This window comes from Phocoena phocoena, chromosome 20, assembly GCF_963924675.1.
Source record: "Phocoena phocoena chromosome 20, mPhoPho1.1, whole genome shotgun sequence".
In the NCBI taxonomy this organism is placed as follows: domain Eukaryota; kingdom Metazoa; phylum Chordata; class Mammalia; order Artiodactyla; family Phocoenidae; genus Phocoena; species Phocoena phocoena.
This window is the reverse complement of record NC_089238.1, coordinates 24,174,421-24,199,128: the sequence shown is the minus strand read 5'-3', so window position 1 is coordinate 24,199,128 and position 24,708 is coordinate 24,174,421. Positions and strand designations below refer to the sequence as shown.

General features: G+C 37.7%; 1 protein-coding gene across 2 annotated transcripts in view; it reads right to left on the bottom strand.

Moving 5' to 3' along the window:
- Window positions 1–24,708, bottom strand: part of LONP2 (lon peptidase 2, peroxisomal) — a 98,406-nt gene that overhangs the window by 60,074 nt on the left and 13,624 nt on the right. For both annotated transcript variants that reach the window (XM_065898606.1, XM_065898607.1), the window contains 4 exons: window positions 22,648–22,811; window positions 19,659–19,753; window positions 14,657–14,915; window positions 5,518–5,659 (listed from right to left, as the gene is read on the bottom strand). In XM_065898606.1, the coding sequence (XP_065754678.1) occupies window positions 5,518–5,659; window positions 14,657–14,915; window positions 19,659–19,753; window positions 22,648–22,811 (660 nt within the window). The remainder of the gene's footprint in view (window positions 1–5,517; window positions 5,660–14,656; window positions 14,916–19,658; window positions 19,754–22,647; window positions 22,812–24,708) is intronic.

The following is a 24,708-nucleotide window of genomic DNA, read 5'->3' as shown; positions in this document are numbered from 1 at the left end:
GCCCGTCTCTGGTGTCTGCGCTGATAGCCGCGGCTCGCGCCTGTCTCTGGAGCTCATTTAGGTGGTGCTCTGAATCCCCTCTCCTCGTGCACCCTGAAACAATGTTCTCTTGCCTCTTAGACAGTTCCAGACTTTTTCCCGGACTCCCTCCTGGCTAGCTGTGGCGCACTAGACCCCTTCAGGCTGTGTTCACACAGCCAACCCCAGTCCTCTCCCTGGTATCTGACCTCCAAAGCCCGAGCCTCAGCTCCCAGCCTCGGCCCACCCCGGCAGGTGAGCAGACAAGCCTCTTGGGCTGGTGAGTGCTGGTCGGCACCGATCCTCTGTGTGGGAATCTCTCCGCTTTGCCCTCTGCACCCCTGTTGCTGCGCTCTCCTCTGTGGCTCCGAAGCTTCCCTGCCTCCACCCCCCATCTCCACCAGTGAAGGGGCTTCCTCGTGTGTGGAAACTTTTCCTCCTTCACAGCTCCGTCCCAGAGGTGCAGGTCCTGTCCCTATTCTTTTGTCTCTGTTTATTCTTTTTTCTTTTGCCCTACCCAGGTACGTGGGGAGTTTCTTGCCTTTTGGGAGGTCTGAGGTCTTCTGCCAGCACTCAGTAAGTGTTCTGTAGGAGTTGCTCCACATGTAGATGTACTTCTGATGTATTTGTGGGGAGGAAGGTGAACTCCACACCTTACTCCTCCGCCATCTTGAAGGACTCAACTGGATCTAATTCTAATTAAGAACTTCAGTTGTTTTTTATCATTTTTAAATAAATTTTATTTATTTATGGCTGCGTTGGGTCATTGTTGCTGCGTATGTGCTTTCTGTAATTGCCACGAGCTGAGGCTACTCTTTGTTGCAGTGCGTGGGCTTCTCATCGCGGTGGCTTCTCTTGTTGCGGAGCACAGGCTCTAGGCACGCAGGCTTCAGTAGTTGTGGTGCATGGGCTCAGCAGTTGTGGCTCACAATCTCTAGAGTGCAGGCTCAGTAGTTGTGGCACACGGGCTTAGCTGCTCCGCGCCATGTGGGATCTTCCTGAACCAGGGCTCGAACCTGTGTCCCCCGCATTGGCAGGTGGATTCCCAACCAGTGCGCCACCAGGGAAGTCCCCAACAACTTCAGTTTTAAATAAAGAAGGTTGGACTTCCCTGGTGGCTCAGTTCTAATATTAGAACTGTAATATTACTGCCTATATAGAAAATTTGGTATAGTATCCATGTATTTTATTTGCCCATTCACACAAAAGTGTATTTCAGAAATGCACTTATATTTAACGAACAGTCTGAATCTTGAATTAATTATAAATATGATAATAATCTAGCTGATAAAACTTCCATAATTTTGAGTCTAATAATTACGTAAAAGGACTTTCTTTGCATCTAATATTTTAACACTATTCAACAACAGACTTGCCTGAATTCTTCTACCAACACTTGTTTATCAAGTAGTTAGATCTAGTTTTATATTCTTCCAATACATTTTCAAAAGAGGTATCTAGGGGCTTTCCTGGTGGCGCAGTGGTTGAGAGTCCACCTACCGATGCAGGGGACACGGGTTCGTGCCCCGGTCCGGGAAGATCCCACGTGCCCTGGAGCGGCAAGGCCTGTAAGCCATGGCCGCTGACCCTGCGCGTCCAGAGCCTGTGTGTCCAGAGCCTGTGCTCCGCAATGGGAGAGGCCACAACAGTGAGAGGCCTGCGAACTGCCCCCCCGACAAAAAAAAGAGGTATCTAAATTTTAAGTAAATATTTCTATGCTGACAACAGTATGCTGGAAATACATTCTGTTTTATATAAGCAACAATTCCATGGAAGCTCAAGGAAATCAGCATATTCTTCATGAGTAACATGAAGGCAAGAAGAATCTACAGGCAGAACAAGTTTATTTTCTAATTTATTCAGAGTAACCACTCTATATCTACTATTATGTTCTTCATATCCAGTACATATTCTCTTAATACAAGTTAGCTATAAAATAAAAATAATCTTGTATGAGTAAATTTTATAAATAATGTCTAAACGTCAATTTTGAAAAAGTAGGTTTTCTATATGGAAAGATAAAAAACACATGCTCTTGAATATTCCAGACTCTCAGTAATAGTCTACTTTAAATACAAGGTGTTGAGTAATTGAATTTATTCATTTTTTTCATTCAGGGGGATCTACTGGTATTGGAAAATTTGAAGTGGCTTTCAAAACAGACACAAAAGAAATGTCAGTGGATATTAAATTAAAATATTATCTGTAGAGTGATTTACAGTTTACAGAGTACTTTTATATATATTCTTATTTGCTTCAATAACCTGTGAGGTATGAGAGGTTTTTACCCAGGATTTGGGCAGGCAGGGAGAAGGAGGAGGTCAGGGACCAAGACACTCGGTTCTTCCAAATCTATGTCTTGCTTCACAGATACCACAGTCTATAAGGAACTGATGCCATTTGTCACTAAACATCAGAGATAAGCATGTGGCCCAGGTAGCATTTACTTGGAGGTATCATTTGAGGCTTTGGTACTTTTAGGTTGGAAACTGCCAGAAGAGTGAATACCAAGTTCTACGGCAGGTAAGAAAATATCAATATATCAGCTGCTTCTTATCAAAGATCAATTCAATTCAACAAATATTACTGAATCACCACAAAGCACTAGGTGAACATTTGAAATATACAGTCAAACAAACATACAGGGGGCTTAATCATCTTCTCCTACTACTTGTGAAGCTGTCTTTGGTGGACTTGTTTCAGGACTCCTACATATAGTCTGTTGGGAAATCTAACTATCAGGGAATTATTCTTAAGTTCTTTTCAACAGGGTAACAGTAAGTGTCTAACGGGAGAATCTGTCAGATTATCTGAAAAGTGCCCCAATTAAATTAAACTGCATGTCTAAAGTTAACAACTAAGAAACCACTAAAATCTTAAATAATGTTCACTATTTTATCATTCAGAGTACTGATTAGTAAACCAGTTACTGAGCCAGAAGAGAACTGTCTTCAAATAAAAACAAGCAAAACCAAACCAAATCAAACTCTTATCTCCAAGCCCTGGGGCTTTTAAAGTAGGGTAACTGTACTTTTTTTTTTTTTGGTAACTGTACTTTTTATTGTCCGAAGAGGACCCACTTCTAAGACTAAAAGAGAGTGCAATTAATAATTAGGCATAAACTGGGACTGTCCATGCAAAACAGAATTATGGTCTCCCTGTTCATAAGACACATATCCCAGTCCATCCTGTTCTAAGAAGATTACAAAAACAGAAAAACAGGAAGCAGAGGGAACTCAAAGCAAGGAAATAAACAAGAAAAAACCTTTTACAAAGCAAGTTTTCCCTCGGTTTTACAAATCAATTTGAATATTAATAATATTTTACTTAAACCAGGGTAAAGAGTGGGGGCAGAGGTGGCAAAATAAGGAGGACTGGTTAAAGTAAATTTATGAAGCAGTCAGGCACACCAGATCCCTTCCCCTATCCCAGCAAAGTACTGGGATTTTCTTAAGAACATAAAGCAGTGGTTCCCTGTGCAGGTGACACTGGGCACAGCTGAGTAGAGTACATACTATACTGAAAACAACAGTTCAGGTGAATGCATACATCCAGGATGCTGAATGCTTGGTTCCTAGAATGTTGGCAGCCAGGCCTTCATTCTCAAGCCAAGAGACTTAAAGAGTCTTCTCTGAGAAATCTGACCAGCCTCAACAGAAAGACCTAAAGTTATTGACACAGAAGGTTCCTCAATGAAATGTATTAAGTCAGATAACCCTACTGTGAAAATCGTAATCAATAAGCCCCCTCTCATATGTTCATAGCTTCCAATCAGCTTTTTCATGCCTCACTATTAAATATGAACACACAAAAACTGCCAGACATCTAATGAAAGACTCTAATATAAAAGACAGAGACCAGAAAAAATATATAACGAATAGATAAATGCAGCTTTGGAGCAAAGAAAGGAAAAAGAATTTCTTTTAATCTATTAGTATTTTTCTCACAGAGACAAAAGGACATTTTACAACTATGTAACAAGAGCAAGGTAGTATAAAAAGAACACGCAGAGAAGTTAAAAAAAGGGGTTCTTTGAAATGGCAAACTCATAGAAGGATTAAAAGGTAAAGCTGAGGAACTCTTCACAGAAAGTAGAACAAAAAATAAAAAAGATGAGTAATAGGAGAGATAAGAAAATTAAAGATCTAACATCAAATTAATAGGAGTTCTCCAAAAATGGTGAAGAAATCATCAACAAAAGGATTCAAGAAAATTTTACAGAAATAAAAGGAGAGGATTTTCCAATACAAGGAACCTTCAAAGTATCAGCAAAAATGTAAAGAGACCCATGCCACCACAGATTATTGTAAATTTTCAGAATATTGGGATAAACAGGAGATCTGAAAAGTTTTCAGAGAGTAAAACAAGTCACAAAAGACTTAGTCTCATCAATAGCAACACTGAAAACTGGAAAACAATGGAGAAATGTCTTTAAAATTTTGCAGGAAAATTATTTCCACCTGGAATTCTATACCCAGTCAAACTACCAATCAAGTATGAGAGAAACATAAAGACATTTTCAGATATGCAAAGTTGAAGAACGTTTACATGCAAGCTTTCTCAGGAAGCTACTGGGAGACTAATACCAGGACAATGAGAGAATAAACCAAGAAAGACGAAGACACGGAATACGGAAAACAGGAAACCCGATGTGGGGGGAGGTGAAGGGAGATCCTCGGACCACAGCTCTGTGCCTAGTGTGGGAACAACCAGTTCAGATTAGAGGCTTAGAGAAGACAAAACCAACAAAACACAAAGTGTCTGGAAGTCTCCCAATGAAAATTAGACAGTTGGTGAAAGTGAACAAAAGAAACAAGATGATTATTAACTCTAAAAACATGTTTAAAAACACAGAAAAACAAACAAAAAAAAAAAACAGAAAAAGCAAAGTGATCATAGTTCACCACATGGCTCAGCAGTGAAAAGCACTTATATAACTATAATAGTGTAAATACTCAACAATGACTTAACAAAATCAGGATAAAATTTATATGGGGAGATTGGGGATATAAAAATGATATAGTAGGGGCAGAAGGAAGCAAGCAAGCAAAATCATATCCTATAGATAGGAATCTATAATGCCAAAAACTCTAAAATCAAGAAAGCAGTACAGCCATGATCTCTAGAAAATGGACTAATCAACTAAAAGTCAGAGGATCAAAGTGCAGAAGAGGAAATAAGGCACCCAGGGAGGAGACGTGCTTGGCTGTTTTTTGTAACAGTCTTATAGAACAACTGGTCTCTAAACAATAAGTATGCATAAAATTTTTCTTAAACTACTTGATAAAAACAAAGAAAGAAATGAGGGGAATTATTAGAAAAAGAAAATATGACATTTTAATTTAAATATCAAATGGCTTCAGGTTTCAGTTTGTATCAAAGTGTTTTTCCCATGGTTAAACCCACATCAATGTATATGTTCCCTAAATATGACTATCTACTCTCACCCACCCATACCCTTCCAGTGTGATTACAGACAGGGAGTTTCCTAAATCTTACCTCAAGCAGAGCTGCTGCAGGATCACCCTGTAGACTTTTTCCTAGTTTGTCCACCTCATCTAACAGGAACACTGGATTGTTCACCCCAACAGTCTTCAAGCCATTGATTATCCGGCCAGGCATGCTGCCAACATAGGTGCGTCTGCGGAAGGCGAGTAGTAGATTAGCAACAGGGAGATGGCAGAGCAGTATCACTTAGAAATCAAAACTCTGGATTGGGAAACAGTCATTTAGTTATCACAGGAATATAGCAAAGAGATACTGTAAATTTTAAAAGCCCTGTGATACATCAAAGAGTTACTAAATTCAATTCTTATTTTCTATTGAATTCTGGCTGTAAATTACCCATGATATTAGAAGCATTGTATCTAATTTTTGCCACTTAGTGAAACTGAAAAAAATTATACTTAAATCACATAGTTATGATTCTTACTCTTTGAGATTCTAAAACATCCAAAGAGCCCTATGAATTTAATTCCCACATTTTTCATAGTTTTTCTGGGCACCTCCCTGGCACTTACCAAACCCCAACATAACTACCTTCTTACAGACTGAAATGGCTGACCCAGAGCTGGCTAAAACATCATCACCATCTTCATAAAGGAAATCAGAATTGGTTCAAAGGACCACTCAAAATGTAGGCCTCTCCCCAAAAAAAGAAAGAAAAATTCCAACTTTTTTATATTCAGAGGGAATAATTTGTTATTTATTGTAGTAAGAGGACCTGGGGCCAACAGTATTTATATCAAAATTCCATTAATTCTGGCCTTTTGAATAAAACTGTGTTCACCCTATATACACTGATTGGCATAACCAAGCTCAGCCGGACATTAGGTCATGCATTCAAATATTAGAGGCTGCTTTAACATATCTCAACAAGAATCATCTACATAATTGACAAATGCACAACGTGACATGAAATAAAAATATGCTTGTCAAACTGAAAAAAGTGCCTTTTCTACAAAGCCAGCAAAACTTTATTTTAAGCAGCAGTTTACTAATTTTAGTTACAACCTTGCTGCCTAAGCCATGAGCAAATCAAATGCTGTTTGTGAAGAGGCATAAAAGGGTGAATGCCTGCAAGAAACAAACCAAGGGCAAGTGGAAGAGCGGCCGTATCTCATGATCTGCACAAAGCCAGCTCATGGAGCAGTTCTGCCACATGACTGGTATAAAGTAGGACAGAGTAAACAGTGACCTTTGAAAAGACAAGAAAGCCTTAAAAATATCGTGGGAATGCCTTTCATCTTGGGGAGTGATCAAGGCCCTGGAACCAGATACAGTAAATACTGTCAACTTATAATAAGGAGTTAGCACATTTCAAGATTTCAGAACAGGATATAGGAACGACAAGACTCACGATTAGTAAATTCTCTGAAATTCTCTCTCTAGAGAACTTACAGATTTGTCAGCCTTCTGTGAATAAGTAGGGAAGGGAAATTAAAAACAAAACAAAAAAACCCTCAAAGCCTCTAAGGGTCATTCCTTAAAAGAAAGGGCATTAATTTCCTTTCCCTTACTGCTTTTGATAGGCAGATTTCAAAAACAGGTACTTGCAATTCTAGACCTAAAGTCATGGAGAGAAAATAATATTCTAGGCAGCTGCCCTTTCTGAAGAAGAAGTGGAAATCTAGGTACTAGTCACAGTATACAAACAACTCCTCCTAAACTTTCTACTGCTTCCCAGAACCTAGAGAATAAGGTCCAAATTCCTTTGTCTGGAATTCAAGGCTCTTCACAATCCAGTCCCCACCAGCTTTCCTAACTTGCTGCCCTTATGCTCTTGCTTCATCCACAATAAAGGTCCTATTAATAGCCCTTAAGCTTTTTTACCTTTGTTAATATGGTGCCTTCCTGCCCTTAATACTCTCCCCACCTAGGTAAATCCCAGAAATTCTACCAAACTTTTCCTGACCACCCCTCACAAAGTGATCTTTCCAATAATGTAATGTCTGCAACATTTACTGGCCCTACAATTTGCCTGATTCATACTTACAACCTAGGTTTTATCCATGGGTACCAAGCATATCGCCTCTTCTAAAGAGTCAGTGAGCATTCTGATGACAGTAAGTGGGTCTAAATACAGATTAGATGCTGCATATAGAGTTGTAAGATTGTTCCCCAAACAAAAGTTTGTTTCTCCTATTTGTTTAAGGACAACAGATCAACAATGATAGCACCCAAAGTATCTTTCTATCACCATTGTTAAGGTCATATAAGTCTCTGAGTACTGCTTTGCATAAATAACATGACCCAAGCCTCAGTTTCCTCATCTGCTAAAATGGGGATAGTAACAGTGCCAACCTGATGGATTATATGAGATCACGAGAGAACATAATAGGTAAAGCACAAAGCACAGTACGTGGCACATGGTAAGCTTTCAAAAGATGTTAATTATAATTGTTATTAGTAATAGCTACTTAAAGTCAACTTCTAATTTCCTAGAAAAAATACAAAAGCAGAAATCAGTACACCTAAATTTGGATCCCATTTCAATCTCTGTCTCATGGAAGCAACTCTTTTTTTTCCAATTAATTTTTTTTTTTTTTTTTTTGGCTGCGTTGGATCTTTGTTGCTGTGCGCCCGGCATTGCGGTGCATGGGCTTCTCATTTTGCGGAGCATGGGCTCTAGGCGCGCAGGCTTCAGTAGCTCAGTAGTTGTGGCGCGCGGGCTTAGTTGCTCGCTATGCATGTGGTATCTTCCCAGACAAGGGCTCGAACCCGTGTCCCCTGCGTTGGCAGACAGATTCTTAACTACTGCGCCACCAGGTAAGTTCCAGAAGCAACTCTTATAAATGTCTTTTCATAGTGAAACCAAGCCCCCCAAACCAAGTTCTCTTACCGAGTTTATGATTAATCTCTCTATCCAAAACTTTACTCCTTTTCTTATCCCCTCTGACCCCAATCCTGCCAACACTGGTCAACCAGAGTCAGATGACTGAAATTGCTGTTGTCAATAGCATTGTTAATGTACTAAAATCACTGTTATAGATCTTATCATTAACATACAAACTCAGGTTATTTCTCCAGGGCAAGATGAGCCGGGGACTACCTGGCCAGAGAATTGTAAACCAGAGACATCCTGACTCCTGAAACTATGATTAGGAAATGTCACAAGATGATAATTAACCCCAGCCTTTTTGTTCTTTGCCTTTTAAAAAAACCCTCAGTCAAAGATCAACTGGAATTGGATCTGGGGTTTGTCTCCCATGCGTTTGCTTGGTGCCCTGCAATAAACCTTCCTTTGCTACAAACCCACTGTCAGAGCTCAGCTTTCTGTGCTGTGAGCAGACGAGCCCTTTGCTCAGTTACAACAGCAACAAGTGTGCTCAATGCCTCTAGAGTTCCTTAATCACAGGTGACATCCTCAAATGTGTACCACTAGTCTAGGTGTCAAACCAAGACAACTATTATCAGAGCCTGTAAGCTACTGAAAATATCTATAATGTGCTTGTCTTTTGCCTCAAAGTATGCGTAACAGGCAATTCACTAACTGAAGTTACAGAATAAACTTTGAATAAACCTTTGGAATATGAATCAGACAGTGAAAAATGTAGCAACACACAAATGAAAATGTTCTCTTTCAACATCACTAAACAAACACAAACATTTAAAAAAACAAATTAGCATACCAAAATATCCTACTGAGAAACTACATTAAGTAGGAAATAAATGAAACTAGTATTCTTTTACAAACTATAAATTTTTTGAGGGCAAAATACTGTCTTTTCTATGTTCTTCCTTGTGATACAACATCTAGAAAGCAATGTAGCACAATATAGGAAAGTTTGCAAAGAATGTATCATTTTAATTACTTATTATTCAGCCTGAATATGTAATTACCTAGGAGTTTTTCTTAAAGTACACAAGTGAACTAAATAACATATGGATTCATAAGTATAATTATTACAGGCAGTTCACAGGTTTATCAGGACAATTCAACTAGTGTATAAGATACCCAAAAACAAAAGTGTCTACACAGTTCAAAATTTTAATTTACAAGATCAGCGTTTTTAATTTTCCAAAAAGTAGTCTCTGTTATACTTCAAAAAACAACTACACAAAATTACAATATCATCTATTTACAGCTCTATGGTAACCAATTATTTTACTACTCTGCATCATCCCTAGATATATTCAAATCTAATGTAATCCAAGAAGCTGGTCATTCTGTCACTGCCAAGGATATCAGGATAAATGTCAGGAATAAGGGGTGTTTTACTCACCTCTTTTCCAGTATGTAGAGAGGGAGAAAAGCAGGCATTTACCATCAATTTTTTCATGCCTATCCAATTAAGGAGCTCTTATGGGCTATAACACAAACTATTAAAGTGATATTTACAAACAATTTGTAATATAAAAAGTTTATGTTATAATGCTAAGTGGAAAGGGTAGGATAATTCTGTTGCTTTAAAAAAAATGGCAAAAGCTGCCCAATGAAAAGTTCGGCAGGAAATAAAATGTTAAAGGTGATTACCTTTGTATGGTAGAAAAACATGAGGATTTTTTTCCTTTTATTTTTCTAATTTTCTACCAAGGGTGTATATATATACCTCTCAAGTTGGCAAAAGTAATAAACCTAAAAGAGATCCTAATGATTTCTTTTTAAAAAAGAAAAACAGTCTTTAAGGAACTAAAAATAGTCTTTAATATAGCATGTCTAAACAAATCAAATTGTTCTTACAGCAGTCATTCCTAAATCATTTGCATGGATGTGCTCATCTGAAGGACTGCATGACTTCCAACATGTTTTAATCCTACTTGAACTCACGCAGCACTTAGAGAGCACCTACCACGTTTGGCACTGTGCTTGGCAGCAGACTGATCCAGAGGAGTATAAGACATGTGAAAACGCCAACCCTACAGAGCTCCTACTTTTAATATAGCTATGTTTTACCTCTATAGGAATATATTAGAAATGCCAGAGGCCTGTATTATTTGATCACTGAAGAGTACAATAGACAGTACGTAGTCAGTTCAGAGGAGAATAGGATCATCACTGACTGCACTTATCTTAATGGAGGAAGCCTTGGGCTGGGGCCTCAAGATAACCTGAAAGTTTTTCGGAGGCAAAGAAGAGCTGCAGGGCTTCTCTGGTGGCGCAGTGGTTGAGAGTCCGCCTGCCGATGCAGGGCACGCGGGTTTGTGCCCCGTTCCGGGAAAATCCCACATGCCGCGGAGCGGCTGGGCCCATGAGCCATGGCAGCTGAGCCTACGTGTCTGGAGCCTGTGCTCCACAACGGGAGAGGTCACAGCAGTGAGAGGCCCGCGTACCGCAAAAAAAAAAAAAAAAAAAAAAAAAAAGAAGAGCTGCATATAAATATAGGTTATAAAGGAGGCTAGTGAGCAAACCGTAACGTGTCTGGCATACCATGCTAAAAATATTTTAAAGGCTTGCTGCTTCAGGTATTTTTCCCTAACAATGAAACAGCAAATTTATTTAAAACATCATTATTTCAGGTTACATATGAAAATTTATCAATGTGGAAAGAAAAGTTCATTTTTCTTCTCATCTTGTTTAAGAATTGAGCCAAGGATTCCTTACAATGATAGAACTTTATCATCTGAACAAACAGCTGGTCAGTGACTTCCAGTTACTCTCAACAATAACTTGAGAAATATTGCAACAGTAGTATATTTCACTGAGGAACAGCTAATGAAAAAAGATCGTTATAGAAACATGATTTCATAAAACTTCATCCTAAAAGAAGTCACTTTATACTTAATGTCTATGAACTGATTTAAATTATTTAAATATAATATTTAAATATAAAAATGTAAGTCATAAAAACTGATAGATGGGAAGAGAGATTCTATGGCTTATAAAAGTAGACAGAAAAATCCCAATGGAGATAATGAGAAACGTTAAATTGAAAAAAATGCATTAGTTAATATGGAGCATAAACATGACTATTCTTCCTCTAATCCACTCAAAATAATATGAACCAAAACAATGGGCCGATATTTAGTCAGATCACTATATTTTCCCAGTTTAAGATTTAAATGTAAACCAAGTCTTTTTTTTTCTTCCCCATCTTTCACCTCATTATCGTTTTAACTCTAAAAGACATATCTTAGGTTGTTTTAAAAATAAATTCCTAACTTATTAGCGCCTTCCTCCACATTAACAGGTACTTCTACCAAAAGGCTGGAGCTCCATGCATAGGAAAATGGGGAAAGTGAGTGACAGAATCGAGAATAAGCAAGGAAGATAAGAGAACGCAGCTCTGTTTTTCCTTGGCTATTTTAAGGCTGCAGAACAGTGGTGCCTACTCACAAGCTGGGGAAAAACAAAACTCTGCATGAACTCTACTTGTGGGCATGTGACCGGTACTTAAATGCCAAGACCTGGGTGTTCCCAAATGCCCACACACTCCACCCCGTGGCTGTGCTATAATCCTCTACCGTTCTCTCCCCTCCTATCACCTCCTCCAACCCGCAACTCTGACACAAGCGCATACTCTGCTCTCAACCCCCTCCCCTTAACCACCACACCCCACGCTCCACCTGCTTCCAAACAGGTTTTCAAACAGAAATTTTCACCAGGCTTTGATAATTTAGTGGGTAGCTGGGTAATAAGTCCCCAGTAGCACAAGGGCAGATGGCTCTAGTGTTTAGTGAAACATCTGGTACAGGGATGGCTAGTGAGTACATGCTTACCAGCAAGGTGTATCAAAAATCAGGCTTAGTAGAATGAGTCAGAGACAAACCCACAAACCTTTTATTTGGCAACAATCATAACCTCAATTCGCACCACACATTTCTTTCTTTTTTTTTTTTTTTTTTTGCGGTACGCAGGCCCCTCACTGTTGTGGCCTGTCCCGTTGCAGAGCAAAGGCTCAGCGGCCATGGCTCACGGGCCTAGTTGCTCCGTGTCATGTGGGATCTTCCTGGACCGGGGCATGAACCCGTGTCCCCTGCATCAGCAGGCGGACTCTCAACCACTGCGCCACCAGGGAAGCCCCACACATTTCTAAAAAGCTTATATTTACACATATTTTAGGCAAATACACAAGCTCCTTTCACAAAAGACTCATAAAGAAAATAAATTCTCATTTTCTTTAGGTTCAATCCTCTTAACAATAGTCACACACAGGAAAGGATACTCACTTGAAAAAAGAGAACAAATTTTAGGTCTATCAGTTTCAGTAAAGATTGAAAACAGAGATCTGTTTAAACCCAACAATGCTCATAAGAAGTGGTGGGGATTATGACATTACATACTGCCTACCAGCAGGCATCATAAAAAAACATTTTCCACAATTCTGCCACATAAATTAAATAATAATGCCGAAAACAGGATATTTTAGGTACAATTTAAGAATCAGATTGAATTTTATAAAAAGTCATATTGAAGCTTATAAATCTAAACTTGTCCTCCTGAGAATTGAGAATTAAAATAATAATGAAAGCTAATTTTTATTGAATGCTCAGGGTGTGCTGGGAACTAAGCACTCTCCAAGCCTTACTGAATAATCAATACCAATGTAGGAAGAAATAAGGACAAATACCTACATGTCATGTGCCCATGACATTAATTTCACACGACAGTAACTCCACAAACTCACTCTCTAAATTCCATCAAATATCACACAATACTGTGCCACAGATAATAAAAGGAAGAAATAAACTAAGACAACTCTGAGTGCAGGAATCAAGTCTCTTGCATGCAGAACACCTCCCTAAAGCTCTGTAGCATAAATCAGAAGATTTAGGTCCTAGATCTAGCTTCTCCAGGATGGGTCCACGATGCCAATTTCTTTACAAAAGCAAACTACAGCCTCTAGTGGCACATGTGAGAATAAGTCTAGGCAACAAAAACATGATTTGAAATTGCCAGAAAAACTGACCCAAATAAATTCCCTGACCTAATTTGCAGTCCTCATTGCTTATTTACTAAAATCTTGGAATGCTTTTTCTTCAATGCGTAAGAATTGTAAATAAGCAAATAAAAGAGAATAAAAAGAACCATTTTTCATGAAAAGGTTTCTGAAATAGTTTCCCATCCCTGCCTAAGGATCCCACGAATAAGGCAAATGGAAAATAAGATGTTATAAAAGCATCGTATTCTTTTCTTTTCCCCACAATCCAAGTTTAATCCATATTCACCAAACTGTAAATATGCATTTAAATTACCCTTGGCCACTGGCAGTCGTTCACTGCTTGCACTGGCATGCCTGCCAAAGCCCCCGCTTATAACCTGCAATGCTTTTACAACTTTAAGACTGAGTTTATGATCTTGAGGTTAGAAGTTTTATCTTCAGTTTAATTACCTTCTACTCAAAGTTACATGCCTTCTTTTAAAAATATTGTTTTAACTGATATATAACTGACATATTACATTATATTAGTCTCAGGTATACAACATCATATTCTTTTAATCAGTTCATAATTTCTACATTTTTAAATGTTCCTTAACACATAAGCTATAGGTATGTTTTCTCACAACTTGCAACTATGAAACAGAGGTTCATGCTTTCCCAAAGCATCTTCCGATATGAGCCATCGAGAACAAAACAACGAACATAACATGCAAATCTCATTCTAATAATGTCAGATTAATCAGAGACACAGTTCTTACAGTTTAATGTATTTTTATAGAAAGGGTGTCAAAAATGCAAAGCCTTAATTATCTTTTTTCCTTATTATTCATACTCACACTGCAAACCAGCCTCCTTGAAAGAAAGTTTAAAATGCAAACATAATAAATTTGTTACCAAAGATTTCTTACCTCCTCCTACTTGCCTGCTATTGCACTTATTCCTTAAACTCTAAAAGTTGTGGGTCATTATTTATGAAATGCTATTGGGCCAAAATGAACATAAAAATATAATATTTAATTATAACTAATTTATAATTGCATTCAAATGAGATTCCAGGAAAGCTGAGGCACAGACACTACCCCACCCCCACATCCACCGTCACACAGACATCAAGGTTAGTTTGGGTATACCCTGATGGTAGAGGCTTTAGGCTAGCCGGTAAGTACCATAAATGTCCTTTCCATTCAAGGTAACACAAAGCGCCCTTTAAGAAAAAGATATACATTATGCCTTGGCTTTTGGTGGTGCTGGGAGGCGGAGGGCTCTAGACAAATGAAAAGGAAGGAAATCAGAGATTAAACCGAGAAGTATTCTACCTATGTCCTCGAATGTCAGACTGATCACACACGCCTCCAAGTGCAATCCTGTGGAACTCTCGGCCCAGAGTCTTGGCCACTGATCTTCCCACGCTTGTTTTACCAACGCCAGGAGGGCCGACAAAGCACAGAATGGGGCCCTTCAGGTTGTTTTTCAGCTGTCTGACAGCCAAGTATTCCAGCACTCTTTTCTTCAATTTTTCCATGGCATAATGGTCATTATCCAGAAGAATCCGAGCTGCTCGAATGTCCAGACGGTCTGTCAAGCAACCCAACAGAAACAATCTGAGCATGTGGAACTCCTTTCCAGGCTGGTAAGAGTCAAAATAGTTTTTTTGAAAAAAGATGTGACAAGAACAGGCTTGGTTTCTTCTAAATGAGTCTTCAGGGAGACCCGGACTTGGTTTTCTTGCTTAAAAAGATTTAGTACTTACAGAAATAGTAGACACTACATAATTAAAAACTCAAGGAGTTAATACTCATTTCATTCGGAATGATTTTCTAGATACACATTTCTATGGAGACATAATTTCTACATATTCTATTTGTGCTGGCATTTGTTCTTTTTTTAAAGTGTTTTTTTCTTATTACAATTAGTTATATATGCTCATTCCAGAAAACCCTATGACACTAATAAAAGGAGAAGGAAACAGTCACCCATAATTTCATTTCTCCCCTAGAGAACATCACTACCTTCACTTCAGTACGTATTATTCCAGATTCTGTGTGTGAGGGTGTGTGTGTGTGTATGCGTGCACACACGCTTACATACCTATTTTTCAAACTAAGATCATATGGGTCTTCAAGTTTTGTAAAATGTATTTTCACTTAATATATCACAGACATCTTTCAGTGTCAAATGTATTGTTCAGTAACACTTTAGTGAGTACATATTATTCCATTACTTAATTATCCACACTCATTTAACTAATTTCCTATTGCTGAGCATTTAGGTTATCCACGAATCTTTACAGTTATAAAGCATGCTTCACCGTGCATCCTTGTAACTAAATCTCCACATATATCTGTAATTATTTCCTTCGGCTAATCTTCTAAAACAGAAGGGCTGGGTCAAAAAGCAAATTAAGTCAAAAAAAAAATTAAGACATAAAGAACTGCCTAAGTTCTATCCATTAAAGTCTCACCAGAAATGTATGAATTAGGCCCTGTTTCTAGAGCCAAGCTTTCATTAGGTTTACTGATGTGCTTTAGGCTCTGAAATAATCACAGATTAAACACTAGGTCATGGAAGCCAAAAGGAATTCATCAGCTGGGTGGCAGCTAGAGGATAATCCACAGCCACAATACTGACAGTGAAGAAGAAAATGGAAGAGAGAAAAACACACACAAGTCCACTCTTTCAGTTATTTGGAACCTGCTATACATTTTTCCTACAAGAAAAAAAAAAATGCCTTAAATGGTAGTCTGGTTCCCAAACTAGTCTACAAAAACCCAGGTAAGCAGTAATGTATGTAATTTAATTATAGTACTATTCATTTTAGTCAAGAGTCCTGGCTGAGTAATTTGGAAAGGGAAGAATAAAATTTCTTTCCCTTTCCTGGCTTCAGAAGCCAACCAATGAATATATGAATAAATGAAATATGGAAAGTTTCCTGTTTCATGATGCTAACCCTGACACTAAAACCTACCATAGTAAACAAACGAACAAACAAAAACACTTCAGACCCATTCCATTTTGCACAGCTCTAAATATTAAAATGCTTGTAAATCAAATCTATTCAAAGAGTAATCTACTAAGTCCCAGTGGGATTTATTTTAGTTATGCAAAGATGGTTCAATATTCAGTTATCAACATATTTATTATATCATCATGTCCAAGGAGAAACACTTTCCATCAAAATGTCATTTTGTACCTAAAAAGGCACTTGTTGTATGCAACATCCATTCCTAATTAACATTTAGTAAACTAAGAATAGACTTCTATGTACTTTAGAAAAAAATGAAAACAGTGAAGGAATTTCTTCTAATATGCCACGTAAAGACAATTTTAAAAGTTCTTTAAAACTTTTAAGGAAAGATAATTTCCATGTTACGTATTGTTGTATATCTTTTCTATACAGGATGTATCTTTTCTGAATATTATTTTTAAAGATTCAGAATGTATGTTTCCTATTATGAATAATACCTGTGATTAAACATAAAAAATTTAAAACTTACACGAACATATATTTTTCTATTTACAATTAGAAGATTGAAATGGCATCTACTGGCTCCCTCCATTCAAGATGGAAAATCAACAAACTTATTTCCTCCAACTCGTTCCTCTCTGCTTTCCTTTCTGCTTTTGATAATATCTACTTAGGTAAGCTTCCCTTTACAAGAATTATGAAAGACATTTTCACAGTTTTATGATCTTACTCATAACTATTTAGGCCTAAGTCTATATAGTACTGGTTTAGAAGCTCAACATGACTACTTCTGTACCACAATTTACCCATCTTCAGTTCTCCACTGAAATGATGAACAATGAGAAGTGTTTTCATGATGGGTACATGAGTGCTATGTATCTCTAATGCTGACCACATCCAGCAGAAACTCTCTGAGCTGTAAAGGAAAAAAAAAAAAAAGCTTTGCCTTGTTTTCATATTTTCTTGGTTATTTCAGTGACGAATTGGAGCTAGCACTCTGCATTCAACTAAACATTTTGCCCTCAACTCTCCACAATTACATTGTATGAACCTGACAAAAATTCCTAGCTACTAATTAATTTCACTTTACAAATAGGACAAGTGGGGAGGGGAGGAAGCCAAGAGCAATTTACTAGGCTACTAATAGCAAATAATAAAACCTGCAATTTTAATATTCTCAGGCCATTATACTATATACACCCTGCATTTCTCTTAAGTCATTAGTTAAAATAAATCCTGAAGCACAGAAAAACATTACCAAAAGAACACCAAAATTTCAAAACAAGACCCCTGGTGTTACCAAGTTACCTAGATGTGCTGCTTCACGTTGTGCGCTAGCCCTACTGTCAACAGAGAAAATAACAGGGTTTGGAAATTACCACCACTCCATCAATGACACGAATAAATACCTATCAAACACACACCAAAATGGAAGATGTTTCATTTCACGCAGATGAAGTGAAATCAGAGCAGTTAAACATGTAAAGTTTACTGTAGGCGTCTCACTGTTGTGGCCCTCTCCCGTTGCGGAGCACAGGCTCCGGACGCGCAGGCTCAGCGGCCATGGCTCATGGGCCCAGCCACTCTGCGGCACGTGGGATCTTCCCGGACCGGGACACGAACCCGCGTCCCCTGCATCGGCAGGTGGACTCTCAACCACTGCGCCACCAGGGAAGCCCAAACATGTAAAGTTTAAATTAACTTTCTTTCCCAGGTCTAAACTAACAGGGAGCAGGACCCTCTCCAAATCTCACAGAATAGGACCACTTCACTTAAAAGTAGGCAATGGAGAGTGAGGAGTTAACCGAAGACGATCTGAACCAAAATGTATTTCCTAACAGCCCAGCTAGATCCAGACAGACATCAGAACTCAAACTGACCAAGTGACAACGAGGGGCTAATTCAATGGGAATGCATGCTCCCCTGCATTCATCTTACTACGGCATTTCTAGAAAATTTTGAATTAAGAATGAAACTAAGAAATTCAGCTTCAGTTTTTCTAGTAAAACACCGTCAACTAGAAGGCAATATTCTGTCATGAATGTAAACATGAAATAAATTAAGAAATAAATTTACCGACATAGTCCACAGCAGCTTTATATACAGTTGCCAAAAACCTAGAAACAACCTACATGTCCAACAACAGGTAAATGGATAAATCAATTACTGATATATGCAGTAACATGGAGCTTTAAAATAATTATGCTGAGTGAAGGAACCAAAAAAAAGGGGGGGCACATACTATATCATTCCATTTATATAAAATTTTAGCCACACACATTAATGTGTTAAGTGAGCCTATCAAAAAAAAAAACTAATTAATATAGGGTTGTTTTAACCTTAACACTGCCCCAGCATAGTTAACTTAACACAAATATGCTTCATTCTGGGCCCTCTTTGAGACAAAAATAATTTTTTTGAATGCTCAATACCAGAGAGCATGGTCCTCTGTAGATTAACTGAAAAGTATTTTTTTTTAGAAAAGTATTTTTTAATATTAAAAATTCAACATCCTGAAATCTAGTATGTATATCATACCTCATGTGGGGCATAAACGTGCGTTTTAGGGCTAATGCTTCAAAATTTCTAGCATTGTTTTAAATGTAAGAGTTTTATTAGCCAGGATAATATATCTGTTCAATTTTCAAATACAGCTATAATTATGCCAAAAGTAGTTCAGGCAATCAATGCCCTGCTGAACTCAACAAACCTTGTATGTAAACTTGTCCAATAACAGACATAAATTCAAATAAAATGATTCTGAAGATTCTGAAAGACGATTGAGTATATTTCTTACCCCAAGAGAAAATACATAAGAAAGCTGGTATAAAATGCTCCTGATAGGTAGAAAAATTCTACTGAAGGATAGAGAGATGAAAAGAATTTAAACTCTTTAAATAAGTTCTAGTGGGAGAAAAACAAACTTCCAAATGGTAAAACTGTTCCACTGTTATCCTGCCTTTATATGTAATTATTTCCTTTAGAAAACATAAAAATCTCTAGTACTGAGTTGGCACTTACTGCCAACTACCTCAAAACTGTTTTGTTTTCCTATGTTCCTGACAAAGAGCACATAAATATAAAAGTTTATTGTCTGACTATTGGTATTGAGAAACACATATTTCACCAATTACAGAAAATCTTACTTTCTCCAAAATTAGGCGAAAGGTACTTCCATGAAGCACCTTCTTTTCCTTTTCATCCTAAAACCTACATGACACAAGTTTAGTCTAAACAGTTTACATCATGAACTACTATAACAGGAAGTCAATGGGGAGTATTTCAACAGAATTTGCTTGCGCTTCCTGAGTGACAATCAGACCGCAAAAAAAGGTGTTATTTTGTTTGCTCACCAGTTGTACTTTTGTTCCAGGGAAGTTCCACCATAAGTTCTAAATAATTTCTAGTCAGAGCATATTCTGGCATCGACTGAGGCATTTTTTTGAGCCTGTGTGGAAAGAATACATAGCAAATCTGTTCAAGAACATAGAAAAATTCTGTAAAACAGAAAAACCAAGTATATCTCCCTTTCATGGCCAGATATATCATGCATTTTTGGCTAAACAAATCTAAAAAAGTTTTAAAAATCTAGTTAATGAAATGATTATTTTGTTTTAAACAGATACTTGCAAACTGGTGGGGAACACTATACGTGATTCTATCCTTGAAATATGGCCTTATCAGTATCAGTATCTCACAGGGAGGGTCTAAGTCACACTTACCCATGATTTACTTAAGTGCCTAATCATGCATAATACAATAATTACATATTGTTTTGTATCAGAGATGAAGTCAGCTCACCAGATATTTAATAAAAAATGCAACTTCCAAAATATATGCAGTGCGTAATAAGGTGTTCTGCACACAACAGATGTTCCGCATTTATTAACTAATATCAGAGTCAATATAAAATAAGCTTCAACAACATTTATATTCTTAACTGTGAACCTCAGAAGTCAAACCTTCAGTTACCGAGCAATCAGTTAGGTTGATTACAATTCACTCATAAAAGAAAATGCAATATAGTTACAACGTTACAAGTTTGGAAAGGAAAAATGGGTTTTCTATTTAACCCTGAGATTATCCAGAAAATGTAATCAATCCATGTACCCTATCCTGTCATCAAGGTTCCCCTGTACTTTATCTTGTACAAAGAAAAAGTGACAGTCCCTACCCTCTAGAGTTTATAATCTAAGGAAGAAAACAGTAACTGAATAAACATTATTTCTAAGCAAAATATGGTCTTTTTTTTTTTGGCTGTGTTGGGCCTTCATTGCTGCGCGTGGGCTTTCTCTAGTTGTGGCGAGCCGGGGCTACTCTTTGTTATGGTGCGGTGTGTGCGCTTCTCACTGTGGTGGCTTCTCTTGTTGCGGAGCACAGGCTCTAGGCGCACGGGCTTTGGCAGTTGTGGCTCACAGGCTCTAGAGCACAGGCTCAGTAGTTGTGGCGCACGGGCTTAGTTGCTCCGTGGCATGTGGGATCTTCCCAGACCAGGGCTCGGACCTGTGTCCCCTGCATTGGCAGGTGTATTCTTAACCACTGCGCCACCAGGGAAACCCAAAATATGGTCTTAAGACTGTGAAAAGGAATACTATCTAACACCATACACAAAAATATACTCCAAATGGATTAAAGACTTAAATGTAAGACCAGACACTATAAAACTCTTAGACGAAAACAGGAAAAACACTCTTCGACATAAACCACAGCAAGATCTTTTTTGACTCACCTCCTAGAGTAACAGAAATAAAAACAGAAATAAACAAATGGGACATAAACTTAAAAGCTTTTGCACAGCAGAGGAAACCATAAACAAGACAAAAAGACAACCCTCAGAATGGGAGAAAATATTTCCAAATGAAACAGACAGAGGATTAATCTCCAAAATCTACAAACAGCTCATGGAGCTCAATATCAAAAAAACAAACAATCCAGTTAAAAACTGGGCAGAAGACCTAAATAGACATTTTACCAAAGAAGACACAGATGGCCAAGAGGCACCTGAAAAGATGCTCAACATCACTAATTATTAGAGAAATGCAAATCGAAACTACAATGAGGTGTCACCTCACACCAGCAAGAACGGCCATCATCAAAAAATCCAGAAACAATAAATGCTGGAAAGGGTGTGGTGAAAAGGGAACCCTTCTGCACTGTTGGTGGGAGTGTAAATTGATACAACCACTATGGAAAACAGTATGGAGGTTCCTTAAAAAACTAAAAATAGAACTACCATATGACCCAGCAATCCCACTACTGGACATATACCCTGAGAAAACCATAACTCAAAAAGACACATGTACCACAACATTCACTGCAGCACTATTTACAATAGCCAGGACATGGAACCGACCTAAATGTCCATCGACAGATGAATGGATAAAGAAGATGTGGCACATATATACAATGGAATATTACTCAGCCATATAATGAAACAATAAAATTGAGTTATTTGTACTGAGGTGGATGGACCTAGCGTCTATCATACGGAGTGAAATAAGTCAGAAAGAGAAAAACAAATACCTTATGCTAACGCATATATATGAAATCTTTAAAAATGGTACTGATGAGCCTAGTTGCAGGGCAGGAATAAAGGGGTAGACATAGAGAATGGACCTGAGGACACACGGTGGGAGAGGGAACCTGGGGTGAAGTGAGAGTAGCATCGACATATATACACTACCAAATGTAAAACAGTTGGCTAGTGGGAAGCAGCATCATAGCACAGGGAGATCAGCTTGGTGCTTTGTGATGACCTAGAGGGGTGGGATAGGGAGGATGGGAGGGGGGCTCAAGAGGGAGGTGATGTGGGGACTTGTGTATGCATCTGGCTGATTCACTCTGTTGTACAACAGAAACTAACACAGTATTGTGAAGCAATTATACTCCAATAAAGATTAAAAAAAAAGACTATGAAAAGGCACTTGCAATAGTGATCATGTTTGATAGCATACAGTAGGTGGAAGAGTTGTATCATTTATACTCAGCATTTGAGGAAAAGACTAGTGAAAGTGGTGTTGATTCAGGAGTATTAAGAACATTTTGAGAAGCAGATTCTGGTGGAGGAATGAAGAGGAAAAAGCACTCCACAGATCACAGCTATAACCTGAGAATTAGGAAAGCCATAACGATAAGAAATGTAACAGTTGACAACGGAAAGGTAAGATGAATAGAGCGGTCCATGACTATACTAAACATAAGAAAAGGAGAAAGATCAAAGAATATGAAACAAATGACTCAGCTTTGTAATGCAAAGTAGCAGATTCATTTCCATAAGCAACAATTTTTAACGTTAATAAGCAAAATGAAAATACTAGTGAACGAACAGCTTCTACAATTTACCTTTTTATCTCTTTGACGCAGACTTTGTGGGCCTGGTCTGGCATACTGGATGTTCGTATTTTTTTCTCTAGCATGACAATGTCATCATTGTCTTCATCCTCATCCTCATCTTCTAAAGTACCTGGGATGTGTGTAATCCTCCTGATAGGGCGTATTGCTATAACCTAAAGCATAAAGTAGAGAAGTAAAACCACATGTCAAAATAAATTGGAAATGAAGTATCGAGCTAGACATATACATTTTTATGGCTAGAGTCTAAATCTTTAGGAACTAAAGTTCAGAAAAAGTAGGACGCACATGCACATATGGAGGGAGCAGGATTTAAAAAGCAGACCAAGATAAGGTAGACATGATTCTTCCATATATGCTAACACTACCAGCATGAGACAAAAAAAAAAAAATGCAAGGAACTGGCTACTAGAAATAATTAAAACATCTAAGAATTGTCTTTTCTTGAGCTACTACTGCAGCCACTATTTTCTTGATAAACTTATGACCACTTAACCATTTGGCAACTGAATAAATTCCATTTTGCCCCCTACACTACAAAGTTTCTCTCTAACATCTTTAATCTTTCCACCATTGCTTCTATTCTGTTTGTCGTCAACAGACAGAAAAGTCCTCCTCCTTTCAAAATATTTTATCTTACCTATGGTCCCTTCCAGTTATACATTATTTAATTCCCTTGTGATATTCTGCTTTTCCAACAAGAGGCTTTAACCACCACTTCCCCTTTCCTACCAATTACTTAGTAATTTGTACTTTGTACTTTGGCTTTTGTCTCCATTGTGCTAAAATTGTTCTTTGAAATCCAACAACATTCTCCTTTGCCAAGTCAAATGGTCTTATTTAAGTTCTCTTTCTCCATGACTCTCTATCATATTTTAAAACTACCTGCTCTTTTGAAATTCTCAACTTATTAATATCATGAATCAACTCTAGCCATTACTGGAGCAAAATGGTATACTGGTATTTAATTTAAATGTCTTGGAATTTATTTTTTAACCTATGAAATTACCTATTTAATATATTCAAATATATAAAGTTAAAAACATAAAACAGTAAAAAAAAAGTTATTTTATAAAAACAGAAATATTAAATACATACTTTTATTCTCACATAAGTCATTGGCAGACAAAATTAATAAAATATTTTAAAGTATGAAAAACTAAAAATAAAATATTTAAGTGAGATTTTTTAAAAGCACATCAATTATTTCATTGCTGAGACAAAAGTACTGTTTTTTGCAATTTTTCCCCAGCCGCTAAAAGAGAACTTTGAACTCTTTGGGGAATAGGCAAGGAGACAGTTTTAGGCAAACTCCAAAAATTGTCCTCTGATTCCTACATTTTCAAGTAACAGTTGCTTGTTTGATAATTTTCTGGAGCAACTTTCTTTTTAAGCAATGGTAATATTAGTTGCTATCAAGCTGTAAGTTTTCTGTCTCCCAATGCAGAGTGTGTACTGGTTGTCCTTTTGCACAAAATAAATAACTGAGTTGATCTGATCTCAAGCCAGAAATAATTCAGATTTCTGGTGTTTGCTTTCAATGGCATGGTATTCTAGAACACCAACCACCAGATGAGCTACTCCCATCTCTCTCATTCTCAGCCTACTTTCCTGCTCCTTCTTTAGTCCCACCAGGGAGGAATCCTTCACGTCTGCTCTTCTGTCTCCACAATGTCTTCTCTTCAATGGAGGAACGCTTCTGTGCTGATGACCATCAAATCTGTAACATTATTCTCAACCTTCCACTGAATCTCCAACAGCCTTCTGGTTCTCCAACAGCTTTCTTAGAACCATCATTTTCACTCTTGTCCACATCAAATATGTTTTCCTGATCCTAACTCTGCCCACACATAATAGCAGTAAAACCAACAGCTCAAAGTAGTCTTCAGACAGATCGCATCATCCATACAAATGCACAAATCTATAGAGAAGTGAAGGATTATTTGATAATGGTGTTAGGTCAAATAAAAAGGGAACAAATATAACTGCTATCTTTACCTTATTAACAGGGCAAAAGAAAATACATATAGGTTAAAAAGTTAAATACTTTTT